We start from the raw sequence: 19,157 nt of genomic DNA, 5'->3' as shown, positions 1-19,157 counted from the left end.
GCATAATTTACTGAACAATTATAAAGGTCAGAGAGAGGGTGCAGCACGAGAAGAGAGATTGTGTCTTTTTGTTCGAATTAGTCATGGGGTTCCAATTAGCAGCTGCAAGTAATGGCATTGCGCCCAATTTGCCAAAACAAAATACCTTTTGCCCTCACAATTATCATGTGTTGTACGCATGATGGATGGAAAATTGGATTAAAAAATTTCACAATCTAATGTCATGGGAAAAATTGGCTATTTATAAAAGTTTAGGAGATTAATCGGTTAAAAATAAAGTTCATAGAGAAAATTGACAGCTCTAAACAAGTTTAGCAGACAAATCGACAAATAGGTCTATAATAGCTAAGCAATGAACCAAGTAAAGGAGAAATTAGATTGTTTATAAGTTGAACACAAAATAGCAATGGTACGACCAACTTCCACTGTTTCCCGATAGAAAAGTGGTGTTTTGCATACATGCAATTGCAAAGAACGTTGGTCTTTTGTGCTATGATAGCTCTATTCTTGGAACATAAGTAACTGCTACGTTTCTTCCCATTACCTGCAACATTTGGAAGAACAGAAGAAAGCATAGATTCAGAACATTCATGTACGGCACTCGGAAAATTAAACAGTTTGTAGCTTAATCTTCGTATGTGCTGCACACGAGGAACTATATACATTTCAGCGAGCGAAGACATCCATACTGTTATTAAAACAATCAAGAAAGCGTCAATCTATCCTGATTCATCATTACTTCACAAAGTTTTCAAATAATAGATTAACCTCCACTATTCCTAGATCATATTTTATATGCACCAAGTGTATGTCTGGTTAATTTTCAGAGTTTCAGACTATAGTTGTCGGTACCGAGAAAAGTATACCTACGTGATGAAACATGTGAGTTTACTACTCGGTTTCAAGGGCAGCAATTTCGTATCTGACTTCTTCCAAATGCTCATTTATAGCGGTTACAGCATCCTGCACCCCTCTAATGGCCTCCTTGAGATCATTATCATACTGGGCATTCGCTTCTGCCTCTTCAGTTCCAGCAGCTTCTGTTATCTCGTGGAGATGCACGCACTCATGCTCCATTGGTCTGTTAAATCTGCAATTTTCATGACTCACCAGACGCTCTGAGGGTCTTCCAGCCCTCTTCAACACCTGAATTGTCACCGTCTTTAAAACAAACAAACAACCAGTATACTTCATGTCAGAAAACAATGGAGCCACATTGCTCACAGTAGCAGAAGTGCACCAAAGATTGTTCCTTTTTCTTCATTTCTATCCATACAAGAAATATTAGAGGAGGGGAATTTGCACACAAGACCTTGAGTAATCGTTCTTAACCGCTTGAGCTACGAGCCCTTTACGTGGATCATGGGGTTCTTTATCTAGTTGTTCTATAAGGCTATAAGGCTATAAGCATCTAATTAACTTGCTACCAACAAAGCAAAGCCTTGCCAAATTATTTGAGCGGCAATTACACATGATAATATGAATTAAACAGAAAATTAAATTAAATTAAAAAAAATTGGAAGGATATGATGGATTAAATTACCAAATTCAATTTCTGCTTCTCGTGGGTCTGAACAGCTCTGAGGAGATGGGCTAAATCAATCCGGGAGAAATCGGGATCGTTGAGGAACAGCGATTCGATCCGAAGAACTTGCTTCGAGCACTCGTTGAATTCGAGCGTCACCTCACTGCAAACTTGCTGGTACGCCAACTCCGCATCTACTCCCGACGACGGCGGCGACGACTCCATATACTCCCCAAACCCTCGTTTGAGCTTGGCGTAGGCCTCCGCCCTCCGCTGCTGAATTCCGAGGAACTCGCGGAGCAAAGCGACGGTTTTTGTTTTAGATGCCACACTTTCTTCTTCCATTGGGTCTGTGATTGATACCTTCTTGTCAAATTCTTCCATGCTCGGATCGGATAGTTCTTCCTCCTCCCTTTTGTCTTCCACCGCCACCAGGCCCGATGGAATACTCACTTTTATTCACTAAACCCTAAAACTCAATACATCTGAACCCCATTTTGCAACGCGGAATGCACTCAAATGAGAAACGCTAAGAAGAAAGACTCTTGAGATGCCACGCCACTTTATACAGTCCGCTGGTATTACTATTGGGTGGAATAAAATCCCGAAATTTCCAAACCGAACCGTTCGGTACCCGATCCCAAAAAATTTATGCTTTCTTTCGATAATCCCGTCCCGAACCGAAAATTAGATTATAATAATTCATAATCAAATTATATTATTAAATATACAATTATAATTATTATAGGCGATTGGATTTGGTTGAGATTTAATCTCAATCATTCATTTATAATTAAAACTCTCTTGAGTCACTTGTCTTCATTATGATTCTCTCTCCACTTTTCTTCGCTCTTCTCCGCCCAAACCCAAATCTCTCTCGACTAGCCTCCTCCTCAGTCCTCCGAGGAGTACCACTCCATCCAAATCCTTGCCTGACTCGCAAATCTACCACCCACACCAGTCATACACTTTGATTCTCTCTCTCTCTCTCTCAAGTCTAAATTGGACCAAGTCTTTCGGTCTCGGTTTCACCGTCGCAGATCCTCGCCTGGAATTCTTACTACGAGACGCCACGTTCATGGAGAGGCGTCGTTAGGGCGCCGCCGCTGACAATTTCTAGGACTCGAATTATTTTCTTCTGTGGTTGATTTTTAGGTTTGTGAAAATTTGGGATTTCTGAAATTTTGATTGTTTCTGGAATTGTATTTCTGCAATTGTCATTTGCAACATCTTAAAGATTTCCCCCCCGTGCCGAAGTCTTTTCCCCCAAATTCAAAGAACTGATTCTTGCCAGTGTTGCTAAAGATACCTATGTCAAAGGTGTGTAAAAGTCTTTTTGTTTTCCTTATTTACAACTCGCATACAACCATTGCATGAGGTCGTAAGCAATCAGTGGCAGGGAAGAAAAATTTGGTAACGCTAATGCCATAATGTACACAATATTTGATGATGCTGAAGACATTTATCTAATAGCAAGGGTCTTTCATATCCCAAGCGGTTAACATGGCTTAGTTATGAACTCCAAGTCTTGTGTTTGAAGGCAGAGAACATCTTGAAGACAAGGTGATAATGTAGAGATGTCTGTATCTTGTAAAATTAAAAACTCATGGAGGGCTTTTTGACTACTGTCGCTTCTTTTTCTGAGAGATGGAGGGCCGAACGATTTGAGTTAGCGTGAGAAGGAAGATGGCAGCAGTGACTAGCCCCCTCCATCCTCCCAGATGGCACTTATTGCCTCTGGCACTCGCTGCTGCAATTTTCTGATCAAGATCGTTCCGTTGCTCTTCTTCTTTGTCTGAAAAACATACAAATAACAGAAAATTTTGAGAAAACTTGAATGAAATGAATACGGGCAGACCCCTAAGTGCTTTAACGGAGCATAATTTACCTGAGTCCATGATGAGGGTATTCAACCATTTCGGCCTACAAAAATCAGTATTTTTCATTTCTTCTGCACTGAACCAGTGCAAGAAATATTCTCCTGATATAGGCTCTGGCGGTGACGACAAATCTCCACCGATGACAAATGGATCATTAGGATCTGGAGTGGTGTTGTGTTGGGTACTCATCTTGTCTTGGTGCTCTTGCACAAGCTCAACCCCGAACTCCTTTACCCAAAATCTCTCATAAGGTCTCCTCGTCATTACGGAAACAACCACTTCATCTCCACATTCTAATATTATTGTTTCATTGTCCAATGTCCAATGGCTCAACCATGTCACATCATCTCCTCTTCCTCTTGGACAACCGTAGAGTCTTGGTCCATAGACCCACGTCATACCCTTGCTCTTGTTGCTCACTTCAATCCTTATAAATGGATTACCCGAATAAAACCAATTCTTCTCGTTTGCATAGGTAGCAAAGATGTTCAAGCCTCGAATTTTGTGACTTGCAAGAAAAGGCACAATAAAAGAAATTGAGGACTTGGTACTTCTATAGCTGAACCGGCCAGGAACCTCATTCCCAGTAAAATTTGTGCTGTATATACCTTGTTGATGCAGTCCCTGTGTACATGGCACGGAAATGAGTATATTAGGCAACTCTTTCCGATAAGAGAGAGAGAGAGAGAGAGAGAGAGAGAGAGAGAGAGAGAGAGAGAGAGGCACCTGAACTGGACTCCAAATCCAATCAACATGTTTAAAATTTTGCAAGCCGAAACGTTTCCTCATTTCCAAGTTGTGCAAGCTGAAAAGTTTCATCATTTCCACATCAACTCTGCCAATAGGTTCTAACTTGTGATAGTACTCCCACTCAATTACATTGCGGTTCTCACCCAGATAGGTCAATGCTCTCAACTCATTGGCTTGATATGTTATAGTTTTTAATGATATGCAACGATTTGCGACAATGATTTCAATTTTCGGCAACCCCACAACTGATTCGAGCCTCTTACATTCCAATAAATCGAGAAGATGGAGCCTCTCACATCCCGAAAAAGAGAGAGATTCGAGCCTCTTACATCTCGATAAATGGAGAAAATGGAGCCTCTCACATCCCGATAAAGAGAGAGATTCCAGCCTCTTACATCCCGATAAAGAGAGAGAATAGAGCCTCCTCAAACCTTTGATGAAAATAGGTAGGCTAGAAATTGGGTTATCATCTAAACGTAGATATTGCAACGAGGATAGATTACTTAAATCCGTAGCAAAGGCATCATCAGAAAGGTTGCACCTACTAAGGTTTAACTTTACTAAAGAACATGGCAAATAAGTCAAGATACTCGAACTTTTACCAGGCCGTAATTCGCTTAAAATACCATCTGTTTCGAGAACTTTCACGGATTCCATCTTCTTCATCATCTCATTAAGATTTGAGCAACCAGATAAATTGAGTGTTTCAAGTGATTTTAGCATGCACATGTTAGGAAGCATCCTAAGATTCTTGCAATCCTCCATATTCAAGTACACAAGTCTCTCTAGGTTTCCAATGGATTCATGAACATCAAGCAGGCTTTCGCAATCTACAAGAATCAATTCCTCTAGATTGGGGCAGTATGAGAAATCCATGGTTTGACTAAGGCCATGAGAATGGCTCACATCAAGGATCTTCAATGAAGGAAGAAACTGCAGGAAAAAAAATTAAAATAAAGAAAAAAAAAAGAGAAATAATATTTGTCGGAGTTAATTCTAACATATGCAATTAGTGAACGAATCAAAACTTAAAAAAGCAAAAGAAGGAAAATGAATTGAGATGCGTAGAGTAACATACTTTTGTTCCTTTGTAGACTTGTGTCAAGCTACTATATTGCATTTCAAGAACAATTAGGCACTCCAAAGGAAAATCAATGGGTACAGAATCCAAAGGAAATTCAGGCCAACACAACCATCTTAATCCTGTAGGGAAATTTACGTAACATCCCTCTAGCCGTACACGTCTAAGATGGAGTAGTTGTAATTTGTGCATCCTTTCAAATGCATTGGTTTCAAAGACTGTCTCATTTGTGTTTATTGGACTGTTTGCAGGATGCCAATGCATGTCCAGGACAAGACCTTGGATTGTTTGTGTACCCTAAAGAAAAAAAAGGGAACAACATTAATATGGATAATTTTCACAAGAAGAGAAAAACATATATATATATATATATATATATCTATATATATCTATCTAAAAGGCATGTTTCTACGTACAGTCTTTTCCCTCAGTACTTGGAAGGAATCCTTACGACGCCATAGTCTACTACGTTTCTCAGGCTCTTCTGATTCTAGGCAAACTATTTCTCTTCCCATATCACAAATTAGATCGTGCATGTTCACCTTGTCGTCTGTATCAATTTTCACCAAGCATCTATCAATGAGATTTTGAATGCCAACAGTTGTATAGAAATCACATCCATCTAGTATTCTAACAATGTAGTTTTTGTGCCTTCCTATTAGGAAACAAGCAATGTGGAGGAATAATTTCCGATCATGCTCATCTTGTAAACTGTCATAGCTTATTCTTAGTTTATTCATGATTTCACCATTAGGAATAACTTCTAGCTTCTCCAATGCACTTTCCCACACACCCATACTTTCACCTAACAGAGAAGAACCCAAAACTCGAAGAGCTAATGGAAGTCCTCCAGTATGCCGCACTAGCTTTTTTGAATATTCCATGTAACCTTCAGGGGGATGGTCCTGGCCAAACGCATGCCAGCTTAAGAGCTCCAACGATTCATCGTAATCCAAAGTTTCAACTCCGTGGACCTTAGTAACTTGATGTGCCTTTAGCAACCTTTCACGCCTTGTTGTTATGATTATTTTACTTCCAGGATAAAACCGATCTTTCATCCGTAGTACTGCATCTAATTGGTCCATATGGTCTACATCATCAAGAACAAGAAGAACTCTTCTAGAGCTTATGGCTCTTACAATCTTACTTATTCCTTCACTGACACTGTGCACTTTCTCCTCCTTCCCCTTCAAAATATCATAAAGAAGTTGCATTTGCATTTGAACTAACCCGTTCGGTTGACTTGCCGTTTCTCTGATATTTTCAACAAAGCTGCTCCCTTCAAAACTTGTAAAATTTGAATTGTAAACATATTTAGCAATTGTTGTCTTCCCTATTCCAGACATCCCATGCACAGCAACTATACCAACATCAGTTGATCCATCTCGTAACCATAAATTGATGTGTTTGACTCGAGATTGGATTCCAATCAAGTTGGATTCAACAGCCAAGGGTGTGCGAATTAGCTTGTCACCAATCACCTTAATAATTTTTGTGATAAACTTTGACTCGTACCTACGAATTTGCAAAAAAAAGAAATATAAATCAAACATGTTGTCTACCTAAGAAAGTTACAAAGGTAACAACCGGAAGGATGCTAAACTTACACATTATTTTGACAGCACAACTTAATTAGCTAAAAATAAAAATGAAACTTTGTTGACAACATGAAACAAGGGAAAACGAAATTATGAAAGTTATTATATGCACTTTTGGTAAAAGAATTATTGTATACACAGAGGATTCGAACTAAGAGGGGATTCGAACTCGACACCTGTAGAACACATGGGTTTAGAGAGATAAGAACAAATTGTTCAGAAAAAGGAAGGCAAAGCAAATTTTTGGTTAAAAATAAATTAACCTTCCAATATTGACGCTAGAAAGATAAAAGAGGGCAAATGAAAGTTACCCATCAGCTTGATTTGATAAGACCATCCCTGCTAGATCAGCAAGCTCTGCAAGTGCCTCCCTCCATCCCCGCACCTTATTCGGCGACTGAGTTTTCTCGTGTCTTGCAAATGCTTTTCCGATGCTTCCCGTCTGCTTCCTCGCATGGGATGGATCGACATCGTAGAAGACTGGTAATACTACATGGTCCGAGGTAGTCCTCTTGCGTTCAAGGATCATGACAAGCTCATCAAGGCACCATCTGGATGACGCGTAATCTTTCGAAAACACGACAACAGACGTTCGTGATTGACGGATTGCTTTCTGTAGTCCTGGCTTGATATCTTCTCCTCTCTCAAGTTCGTCGTCATCTCGGAAGGTGAGAAATCCTGCGTTGTTCAAGGCTGTGTAGAGGTGGTCGGTAAAAGTCCTGCGAGTGTCTTCACCTCTGAAACTCAAGAAAACATCGTAACGGTAACCCCAATGAGTGTTGGAATCAGAGGATGTTCCTTGAGCTGCTCTCACAAGCGCCATAGTTTACGATCGATGAACAAACAAAATAAATGCTCTTTGCCAGGGAGATATTTAAGGCTCTATTTAGTAATTAGTTGGCTCATTCCTATCTACTTCCTGGAAAAATTGCAAATGAAAACTCGTCTCAACTTTTTGTAATTGACTCGTTTTAGTCAAAGCAAAATTAGTTGGGTCGTTTTAGTCAAAGCAATTGTTATTAATTGGGGCTTTTTAGTAAAGCAAATGAAAACGCGTCTTAAAGCATTTCTAATATAAATGTCAAAAGATAAATACCAAATGTTAATTTGATGGTTGATATGGTAATGTCGTATTTTCTTTGTTTTTTTTTTTTGTTGTTGTGTTTTTCCCGTGTGATTTTTTTTTTTTTGTTATAAATGACATTTGTATAACTCTTTTTAAAAAGAAACCCATCAAAATATTTTGTTAAGGTTTATAATTGGTGCATTAATGGATTCACACAATAAAATAATTAAAAATTATTTGACATCACTTATTCTTATATGTCAAATTTGACAATGAAAACTCATATTTCAATTTGCATAAGATTAACATATTGTTTGAAGCTTGTTCCTACCTTTAAATTTGATTATATAGCATTCGAATTAAAATTTGACAAAATAAATGCTGTGTCTTTGCCAGGGAAATAATTGAGGCCCTAATTACTTGGCTCATTCCTGTCCACTTGCTGGAAAAATTGCAAGTGAAAACTCGTCTCACCTTTTTGTAATTGACTCGTTTTAGTCAAAGCAAAATTAGTTGGGTCGTTTTAGTCAAAGCAATTGTTATTAATTGGGGCTTTTTAGTAAAGCAAATGAAAACGCGTCTTAAAGCATTTCTAATATAAATGTCAAAAGATAAATATCACATGTTAATTTGATGGTTGATATGGTAATATCGTATTTTTTCTGTTTTTTTTTTTGTTTCCAATTGGTGTGATTTTTTTGTCACATCCCGACCCGAGTCGAAACACTTCCCGGGCCCGCTCCATTATCGTAGCACGATATTATCCGCGTTGGGCTTACCATTCCCTCACAGTTTTGTTTTTGGGAACTCACGAGCAACTTCCCAGTGGGTCACCCATCATGGGATTGCTCTAGCCCCCTTCTCGCTTAACTTCGGAGTTCTTACGGAACCCGAAGCCAGTGAGCTCCCAAAAGGCCTCGTGTTAGGTAGGGATGAGAATATACATTTAAGGATCACTTTCCTGAGCGATGTGGGATGTCACATTTTTGTTATAAATGACATTTGTGTAACTCTTTTTAAAAAGAAACCCATTAAAATAAATTTTCAAGGTCTATAATTGGTGCATTAATGGATTCACACAATAAAATAATTAAAAATTATTTAACATCATTTTTTCTTATATATCAAGTTTGACACATGAAAACTCATATTTCAATCTACATAAGATTGACATATTGTTTAAAGCTTGTTCCTACCATTAATTTTGATAATATAGCATTCGAATTAAGATTTGACAAAATAAATGCTGTGTCTTTGCCAGGGAAATATTTGAGGCTCTAATTACTTGGCTCATTCCTATCCACTTCCTGGAAAAATTGCAAATGAAAACTCGTTTCATCCTTTTGTAATTGACTCGTTTTAGTCAAAGCAAAATTAGTTGGGTCGTTTTAATCAAAGCAATTGTTATTAATTGGGGCTTTTTAGTAAAGCAAATGAAAACGCGTCTTAAAGCATTACTAATAGAAATGTCAAAAGATAAATATCAAATGTTAATTTGATAGTTGATGTGGCAATATCATATTATTTTTTTCCCCAATCGATATGATTTGTTTTGTTATAAATGATATTTGTATAACTCATTTTAAAAAGAAACCAATTAAAATAAATTTTCAAAATTTATAATTGGTGCATTAATAGATTCACACAATAAAACAAAATAATTAAAAATTATTTGACGTCACTTTTTCTCATATATCAATCCACATAGGATTGACATATCGTTTAAAGCTTGCTTCTATCTTTAAATTTGATTACATGGTGTTCTACGGATTTGACATCTTCTTTGGAAACAATTTTATCTTTTTGTATAATTGAAGACAGAGACTCAATACAACTTAATTATCTTTGACCAAAAAGAAAACAAAAGACATACCCAATACAACTTAATTATTTGTGTTGTTTTTTATCCACTGCTTACTAAAAAAAAATGTAAACTAGAACTAATTTATTTATATTAAGAAAAATAAAATCAAATACAGTTGTGGAGCAAAAAATAATAAAGAAAACTTTGGAGCTAACAAGTAAACTTTTACTCATAAGAGACTAGAGCGCCCTCATCAAATGGCGCAAGGTTCACGTCTATTATACATGCAGTTCAACCATCGAGAAGACCTAAGCTGCTTATTGTGACTTCTTCAAGCTCCCATGCCCATGATAGTAAAATAAGTCAAAGATATTAAAGATACGATTAATAACAAAATCATATCTTTAAAGCTTTCTCTATTGAAGACAGCTCAATCAAGTCAAAAACAATAAATCCAATCAAGTGTTCTATAAGACAATTCCAAGATCTTATTTAATAAAAATATTTTTGAGATAATTTTTTCCTACCGCGTTTTCCCTATAAATACCCTATTGTACACCAAATTTTGATAAGCTTTTGTTGCGGAATAAAGCTGTAAACTCTCTTCTCTCTCTCTCCTTTTTTTTTCCCCAGAAAGAACTAACTTGAGGACAAGATCGACCTGGTGGGACCAATGTCGCTTACTACGGGGACAGAGGCATGATGATCATAGCGACTGACTACTTCACCAAATGTGATGAAGCTAAATCCGTGGTGACAACTACCTAGACGAACAAAACATCATTTGCTAAATACAAATCTCGCATTCCGTCATCACCACCTAAACCTCATTCACACTTATTCGAGCAGTTCGAAGTCTCAAGAAATCGCCGAACAAGTTGTAGACATCGAAATTTCGGTGAAACAAATGTTCACCAACGTATTAAAGTTTTGACGTGTCAGGGCATACATGGCATACGCCAGGTGTCGTACAAATTGTACACATGACATGTGACTCAACAAAATAGGAAGAAATACCCTTGGATGATTAAACAAGTTTTTCTTCTCAACTTGGGCAATGACAAGGTAAGCACATTTCAATCCATTACGGATCAAAGCAAGTTTTTCTCATTTGGGCAATGACAAAACAAGCACATTTCAAGTTTAAAATTGTATTAAGTGGGAAATTAGGCCATAAATAAGACCACTTCAATTTCAATATTGCATTAAGTGGAAAATTAGGCCATTTGTTAGACCACTTCAATTTCAATATTGTATTAAGTGGGAAATTAGGCCATTTGTTAGACCACTTCAATTTCAATATTGCATTAAGTGGGAAAATTAGGTAATAGTGCTTGGGTGGGAAAATTTTGTGGTGGTGATTCACTCTCAAAGCCTATAAATAGGCTTCTCCATCAAGAGGAATAGACACACCAAAACCTTGAAGCCTTAAAGTTCTAAAGCTCTCAAGAACATCCCGAAGGATCAAGAAAGCCCTCTTCATTCTTCGTCAAATCCTCCTTCAAGATCAAGCCCCGACGACCCTTGAAGAACTTCCACCAATTCAAGATCAAGCCCCGACGGCCCCTTGAAGAAAGTGTTCATCATTCATCATCCGTTCATCTTAAGATCAAGCCCCAACGGCCCTTTGGATCAACGACCTCAACAAACCGACACACCAAAACCTTGAAGCCTTAAAGTTCTAAAGCTCTCAATAAAATCCCGAAGGATCAAGAAAGCCCTCTTCATTCTTCGTCAAATCTTCCTTCAAGATCAAGCCCCGACGGCCCTTGAAGAAAGTGTTCATCATTCATCCTAAGATCAAGCCCCAACGGCCCTTTGGATCAACAACATCAACAAATCCACACATCCAACCGTTCTTCAAGATCAAGCCCAAAAGCTCTTGAAGATCCGCTCATCCATCAACCTTCAAGATCAAGCCCCGACGGCCCCTTGAAGAAAGTGTTCATCATTCATCATCCGTTCATCCTAAGATCAAGCCCCAACGGCCCTTTGGATCAACAACCTCAACAAACCCATACACCCATTCTTCAAGATCAAGCCCAACGCCCTTGAAGATCCATTCATCATCCGTTCATCCTAAGATCAAGCCACAACGGCCCTTTGGATCAACAACCTCAACAAACCCATACACCCATTCTTCAAGATCAAACCCAAAAGCCCTTGAAGATCCGCTCATCTATCAACCTTCAAGATCAAGCCCCGAAGGCCCTTGAAGAAACTTCCATCAACCTTCAAGATCAAAGCCACGAAGACCCTTGAAGAAACTTACAACTGTTCATCCAAGATCAAGCCTCGACGGCCCTTGGATCAACAAATCTACATCTTACGGAGATCGAATCAGAGGACCAAATTTGAGAGATCGTAACCCCAAAATTATTAAACAAAAAATATTATTTTGTACACGTATTCTTGTTTCTTGTTTTCAGGAATTTTTCGTGTTCACACAAGTCCTCACATGCTAAGGACTATTTCAATTGTTTTGCAGTCTTGTTTTGCTCAACTGCACTCACAACGATTTCCATGCTCTCTAGTGCGAGAGGGTAAACTAATCACCAACGAGTGTTGAAATCAGAAGAGGTTCCTTGAGCTGCTCTCACAAAAGCCATCGATTATGATCGATGAACTAACAAAAAACTGCTACCTGAGAAAAATTTAAATCTTTAACTGGGTCATTTGTTCCATCTTTTTAGACCATAGTTTATAAACTAAATGATGTGATAGATGATTGTTAGATTCCATTTTTAGTGATTAGTAAAAAGAATCAAACCATCAACTGCCACATCATGTGGTTTACAAATATGGTGTCAAAAGATGTTCGCTTTAGCATCACCAAAAAAAGTTTACGAACAAGTTTCACAAAAAAAAAAAAAAGAGGTAAAGTTGTGACTCGCCACACACGTTATTAGTTGGCTCGTTATGTAGTTCTATCAGTTTTGGGAGGGCAAGGGTAAGGCATTTAACTTCCTTTACTATTCACTTTGAATCGTACTTGCCTTTGTGCACTTCCACCTGTTGGATAAGGGCAAAGACAAGGGCAAGGTGTAACATCCCACATCACCCAGGGAGTGGATCTTGTAAGCCTTATATGTATATTCCCATCTCTACCTAGCATGAGGCCTTTTGGGAGCCCACTGACTTCGGGTTCCATGGGAACTCCAAAGTTAAGCGAGTAGCACGCAAGAGCAATCCCATGATGGGTGACCTACTAGGAAGTTCTCGTGTGAGTTCCCAGAAACAAAACCATAAGGGTGTGGTAGGGGCCCAAAGCGGACAATATCGTGCTACGGTGGAGTCGGGCCTGGGATGTGATGGGGGCCCGGGCCGGGATGTGACACAAGGTGATTGATATTCACAAAGCAAATCTTGGTTTTCGTTTTCCTTGTGATGGGCCGGGAAGAGGGGGACATGCCAAGTATCCGCTTGAGAACATGTCTTCTTAGGGCTATTGTGGATGTATAATGCAATTTCAATAGTAATATTCCATTTCAGCTGGAAAATGCAGTCATATGTCACGTGTCATGTTCTCCTTAGATTTCCAATTAGATTTTCAACCACTCTCGTCAAAGTCGAGTTTGAGCCAAATTTGAGCTATCTGATAAAAAGATACAAGCAGTTCACTAGCTTTATGAGCTAAACATAGCAAAGCTCTATATCGACTTATTTCATTAACGAATCTATTATTTTGTTTGATTTCAACTCATTTCATTGAAAATCGAGCTTAGATGAGCAAAAAAAAGCTGATTCGAATTGTTTCGAGCATATTAAATCCCTACATGTGGTGCTCACTTTATGAAAATTGTGGTGTTTTGTTTTGAATGCGAGAACGATTAACAAGAAACAAGGGTGCTAGGTCAATTTCATTCCAAACAAAAGACATATGGCCATAATTGAGGGATTGGAGGAGATGGGAGAGATCAGAGGGAAACTGTTATAAAATTGGCTTGGGTTACATCTGCCAATCTATCACCACTATTTTAGGTATTTTAGGTAAGTCTCTATTATATTTTAAGAGGTGTTGGGTTTGAATTAGCTGCACAATGAGTCAAATATCATAATTTAGTATTGCATTAGCCATTTACATGAGTCGAATATAAAATCTAACACTTACTGAATCAAGAGATTTACTATTAGATTGTGATAGCATATAAGTAACCCTTAACCCTTATTACTTGTGCAACAATGTTCAAATCAACTGAGACGGGCCTGATTCACTCTAATATTGACCCAACTGGCCCACAAAGCTTTCAGGCCAAAATGTCTTTTAATCAAAGGAGGAAATAATCAATAGGTTTGGAGGGTGAGGATCCTCGCTGGATCCTCTTTGTGATGATCTCGGGAATCCTCAAATCACATTCACTCATCGTATTTTGGCATAATTTTTTTTTTTGCTAGATTTTTTTTGGTGAACTATGGACGATAAAATGTAGGAGAGACCACATATATAGATTTTGCTTCTCTACTCTTTAGTAAGAGTGTGGAAGGCATTCTACATGTTGTAGTTGTTGGAGGTTTGTTAAACCATATAATATGATTTTGCTTCCACACTCTTAAGCAAGAGTGTAAAAGATAATCTACATGTTGTAGCTGTTGAAGATTTGTTGAACCATATAATATGATTCTGCTTCCATACTCTTGAGCAAGAGTGTAGAAGACAATCTACGTGTTGTAGCTATTGAAGGTTTGTTGAATTATATAATACGATTTTGCTTCCACACTCTTGAGCAAGAGTGTGGAAGGCTTTGTTGAGTTTGTATATGTCTTTTCTCAGTTGTAAGGCTTGAAAAAAAAAATTAAATTAATAATTATTTTGATAATTATTAATTATGACATGTGGAGAAGGCCAACACAACTTCTACACATAGGAGATAACTACAACATGTAGATTGCCTTCCACACTCTTGCTCAAGAGTGTGGAAGCAAAATCAATTTGTTAAGTTCTGTAAAATGCTTCCCACACTTTGAAGGGTAGAGCTTCCCATACCCTTGAAGGGAGGGAGCTTCCCACACCCAAGGGAGAGAGCTTCCCACACCCTTGAAGGGAAAAAGCCTTCACATACTTTAAGGGAGGAAGTGAAGGAAAATTTGTGAAAAACATGTTCATTTAAGCAACATCAATAGCATGCAATTAACAATTAAAGGCAGAATCATGCTTGTATGCACTTAAAACAAAACATTTACCCATGAAATTCAAAGCCTAGTAGATAGGTGAACCAAGACTCAACTCAAAACAAAGTGAGTTGAGAAATCAATACCTTTGTAGATTCCTCTTTGCATAAGCAAAGGCTAATCACCCAAAGAGAGGGCCTTCATTCCTTGCATCTTAGATCCATGGATTTGGATGGATGAAAAGGTTTCTCCAAAGTTCCCAAAATTGAGAACCTCTAATGATTCATCACCAAGGCATAATGAAGAAGAAATGAGTGACCTTGGAGGAGTTTGATTGCTAGATGATCCCTCCAAGGTGGCCTAAATTTTAGAGAGAAAGGAGAGCTTGTGTTCTCATCCTTTCCCCAAAAATTACCATATGTAAATTTTAGGCTATAAAGTCCTTTATATAGTCCATTCAAATAAGTGACCTAATGGACCAAAAGCCCTATTCTTCTAACATGGCAAGCCTATAGGGTTTATTGGGCTTTCAAGCCCTTTGTTTATTCAAGTTGTCATACAACTTGAGTTAATGGGCTTGACATTCAAATCCCATTGGGCCTTGTGGCCCAAAACTAACCCGAGGTCTTTAACGAACTTATTCGTTTGATTAATTAACATATTAATTAATCCTAGCCTTAGATAAACAATTAAACCATTTAATTATTCTTACTCATCTCCGTTGTTTCTTCAAACTCTACCTTACTCGGTGAACGATCCATTAGGTTCCTTTTAGCGAGGCAGTGGGCGATTAAAACTCTTTCTAATCGATTGTGAATTGAAACTTACTTTCAATTCTCCCGTTAGTGATAATACACTTTTAGGGCTTCCACAAACCATGGTTGACGCCTAGCAGCATGTCATGGTTACCCAAGCTAATCAGAAGAGGTGGAGAACCTATTCAGTTTTAGGATTACAAATGCACTACGGTCTTTCTCTAATACAATACTCTTGACCACATTGTTTGGTTTGATAGTTTATTCATGTCTACTATCCAATGTGAGTCTTGTGCTTATATGATTACCTTGAATGTGATTTGGAACACATTCCTAAATCTCATTCATACTTTGGCCAAAGATTCTTAATCATATCATAGAGTATTCTCCCTCAAACAGTTTGAAGGTTAGAGATCCCTTGTTGCGCATTCACTTGCCTCCATGGCTAAGTGGCTTAACCCCAACGATGCCATGGACACCCTCCTGATGGAGTGACTTTGACATAATCAAAGATTAAGGACCTAACCACAAGACAACTGTGATGCCTCAGGTCAAAAGACTAATTTGCATTATCCCAACCATGAGTTCTCATGTGACATGAATATGAGAACTCTTCGTTGATCGTGTTCAGTGAACTCATTCTCTATTGAGCACCTACGTACTTGTCTTGATGTCACACACACCAATGACTCGAGACTAGTCATTCTCCCTGAGAGAAGACATAGCATGTACTGATCTTAACGGACTGTCAATGCCCAATTGACAATCCTATGATCAGGAACGTTTAGGATGTGTCAACGAAAGAATGGTCTCATGAATCTAACTTCTTTAGATCGCATTCTTCCAATCACATATTCCTTGGACTTATCGTTTAAGCATATAACATTTATATGAGACGGCTCAAACAATAATGTTTGCCCTTAATATTAAACTAGATTAGTTTAACATGTGAAATGTCCATAAAGTATCATCATATGATTGGTTTTAGGGCACATTTCCAACAGGAAGCCTCCCACACCTTGAAAGGAGGAAGCTTCACACTTTGCCTAACTGCAAAAAAACTCAAAAAGCCTTTCACACTCTTACTTAAGAGTGTGGAAGAAAAATCTATTTATGTGGTTCAAAAAAGCTTCAATCGAAAGCTTCAACAAAAAATTCAAAAAGCCTTCCACACTCTTGCTCAAGAGGCTGGAAGTCAAATCTATTTATGTGGTTCAAAAAACTTCAACCGAAAGCTTCAACAAGAAATTCAAAAAGCCTTCCACACTCTTGAATAAGAGTGTGGAAGCAAAATATATTTATGTGGTTCAAAAAAGCTTCAACCAAAAAACTTCACCTACAAATTTTCACCTACAAAGGCTCAACCAAAAAGTTTTACCTACAAAACTTCAACCAAAAAGCTTCATCTACAAAGCTTCAACCAAAAGGCTTCACCTACAAAGCTTCAACCAAAAAGTTTCACCTACAAAGTTTCAACCAAAAAGCTTCACCTACAAAGTTTCAACCAAAAAGCTTCACCTACAAAACTTCAACCACTCAAGCTATGTGCCCAAAGGAAAAGACTTCACCTACAAAGTTTCAACCAAAGAGCTTCAACCACTCAAGTTATGTGCCCAAAGGAAAACCATTCAAGAAATGTACACAAATAGTATCAATCATGGGGATAAAGGTATAAATAATTATTTGAATATTTTTCAAAAAGGAGTATTGTTGGATTTGTAATAGAGATAAGGTACAACTTATTTTATTAACGAGTCTATTATTTTGTTTGACCTCAACTCAATTCACTTAAAGATCAAGCTTAAATGAGCAAAAAAAAAAACTACAACAGAACTGGTCTTTTGCGGCGCACAAAGACCACCGTAAACAGTTATTCACGATGTGAGCCCCCAGTAGTAAAAGCCTCTGTCGTAAAAGATGTTTTGTCAAATACGACGTACTCTAGTAGTTGTGAATAATTTAAGCAAAACACGCCATAATTGATCTTTAAGGCGTGCATTGCGCACCTTAATTGGTATTAGATATGACATTAATGGAGTGTTGTAATACTGCAAAACCAATTACGGCATACATATATGCCAAATTTATATTAGATACAATGTATATTGAGTGTCATAACACTGTAAAGGCAATTACAGTTAATGTTGTCGTATGTCGTACATCGTAAAAGAATACTACCATCAATAGTTAATGTTGATTTTGCATGCCGTAGTTTACATTTATTTTAATTTTTATTTTAACAATTCATTTTAGACAGACCTCTCTTCATAACATCTAAATTAATATTAAAATGAATACAATAGAAATATAATTATCATCATAAACACATTCCAAATACTGAGATTAATTAGTAAATATTGTCAATTACAATACAATTGGAAGTTTTGGCACAAACAAAAAATTTGAATTGTTTTGTTGCTTTTACAATTGATGCACATCCTAAAGTTGACAGAGGTACCTAATGATGACTACAAAATAAAATCATACCAAAAAACACAAAGTAATCTCCCAAGCACATCCTCCATGTCCATAGAGCAACCAATTTGATCACAAAAGTGCACCATAGTGTTGTGCTAATTCTCAAACCTATAAGACCACAATATATTTAGCTAGTAAGTTATAGAAAAATATGAAAAGGAGTGTGCCATGAGGCAAGAGGAAAAGAGGAGAATAATTTAGTGGCTTAGTGAAGAGCATCAGTTGCGACCTCAAAAATGAACTTTTGTGTGACGACAACAACCCGCCCAATTCTACGAATAGAATAAAAATCAGTTCCACAAACAAAAACATCCTTAATCCATAATCAAATTGTAGCCATGAATCTTAACCAATTTGTTAACAAGAAAGTATGTACTTACATCAGAATTGAATTTCACTTCTTCGATGATAAAGCATGTACTCATGTATTAATAATATCAAGCATATAGTAAATTTGATTAAGCAATGGTCATTTACCATACATATATTCTTAGAGGTCAAGGCAACTATTATGTGCCTTCAAGCATCCATGTGATGATTATATCCTATACAACAAATCATACTTACAACTCTTGCCAAAAACTAGCCTCTCGAACAGATAATGATAATAGAGATCTTATTTAGAAAATGTAGCATGCAATCACTAATGCGAAACCATGGGCAAACCATCGTATGCTAAGGCAGTTGACAATCACAGAAATATCTAAGAACATGTAGAAAGTACAGTGAAGTTCACAGTTTTGCAACCTCATATTATTCACATTTAAATAAAACCAATTTCTTTACCAAACCTTAGATGATTCACACTCACCCAAACAATTCATCTAATGACTCAAAAATCTAGCTAACGCACATCTGCAACCCTGTCTCTTCAATTAAAGTAGTCCAGGCATTGAAATCCAAAGAACTGGCCCTCACAATGTTCCACAGTCCATCTTCTTGGACAGACATGGCTGCAGCAAAAGAAAAGAAATAAATAAATATAAGAAAACATGTAAATTGTTAAATGAAGTAAATCCAGCAGCACAATACAGTTTCTCAGGAACTAAACGGAGGATAAAAGAAGATTGGATGAAATTCAAAGCGATCTTAGTGAAATATGAACCCCAAT

The 19,157-nt window shown here is 37.5% G+C and overlaps 2 protein-coding genes across 5 annotated transcripts; both read right to left on the bottom strand.

Moving 5' to 3' along the window:
• Positions 1-353: 353 nt before the first annotated feature.
• LOC103946147 lies at positions 354-2,100 on the bottom strand. Of its 3 annotated transcripts, none has more exons than XM_048572733.1 (3): positions 1,544-2,100; positions 871-1,161; positions 354-544 (listed from the first exon to the last, which is right to left on the bottom strand). In XM_048572733.1, the coding sequence occupies exons 1-2, from the start codon at positions 1,907-1,909 to the stop codon at positions 892-894; spliced, it is 636 nt and encodes a 211-aa protein (XP_048428690.1). In that variant the 5' UTR covers positions 1,910-2,100; the 3' UTR covers positions 354-544; positions 871-891. The 3 variants fall into 3 exon arrangements, with proteins under 3 accessions (XP_048428690.1, XP_018502715.2, XP_018502714.2); XM_018647199.2 differs by having other exon boundaries at positions 867-1,161; positions 1,544-2,099; XM_018647198.2 differs by lacking the exon at positions 354-544 and adding an exon at positions 619-641 and having other exon boundaries at positions 867-1,161.
• An 818-nt stretch (positions 2,101-2,918) lies between these two features.
• Positions 2,919-7,711, bottom strand: LOC103946221 (disease resistance protein RUN1-like). Of its 2 annotated transcripts, none has more exons than XM_048572726.1 (6): positions 7,146-7,711; positions 5,653-6,751; positions 5,234-5,533; positions 4,132-5,088; positions 3,414-4,029; positions 2,919-3,314 (listed from the first exon to the last, which is right to left on the bottom strand). In XM_048572726.1, exons 1-6 carry the CDS (start codon positions 7,655-7,657, stop codon positions 3,148-3,150), a joined length of 3,651 nt encoding a protein of 1,216 aa, XP_048428683.1. In that variant the 5' UTR covers positions 7,658-7,711; the 3' UTR covers positions 2,919-3,147. The 2 variants fall into 2 exon arrangements, with proteins under 2 accessions (XP_048428683.1, XP_048428682.1); XM_048572725.1 differs by having other exon boundaries at positions 2,919-3,320; positions 7,146-7,710.
• Between the last annotated feature and the right edge of the window lie 11,446 nt (positions 7,712-19,157).

This window comes from the organism of the source record quoted next, unplaced genomic scaffold (assembly GCF_019419815.1).
Source record: "Pyrus x bretschneideri cultivar Hongxiangsu unplaced genomic scaffold, Pyrus_bretschneideri_v1 Contig62, whole genome shotgun sequence".
Lineage (NCBI taxonomy): Eukaryota > Viridiplantae > Streptophyta > Magnoliopsida > Rosales > Rosaceae > Pyrus > Pyrus x bretschneideri.
Note: the sequence above shows the minus strand (reverse complement) of the source record. Positions and strands in the feature narration are given on the sequence as shown.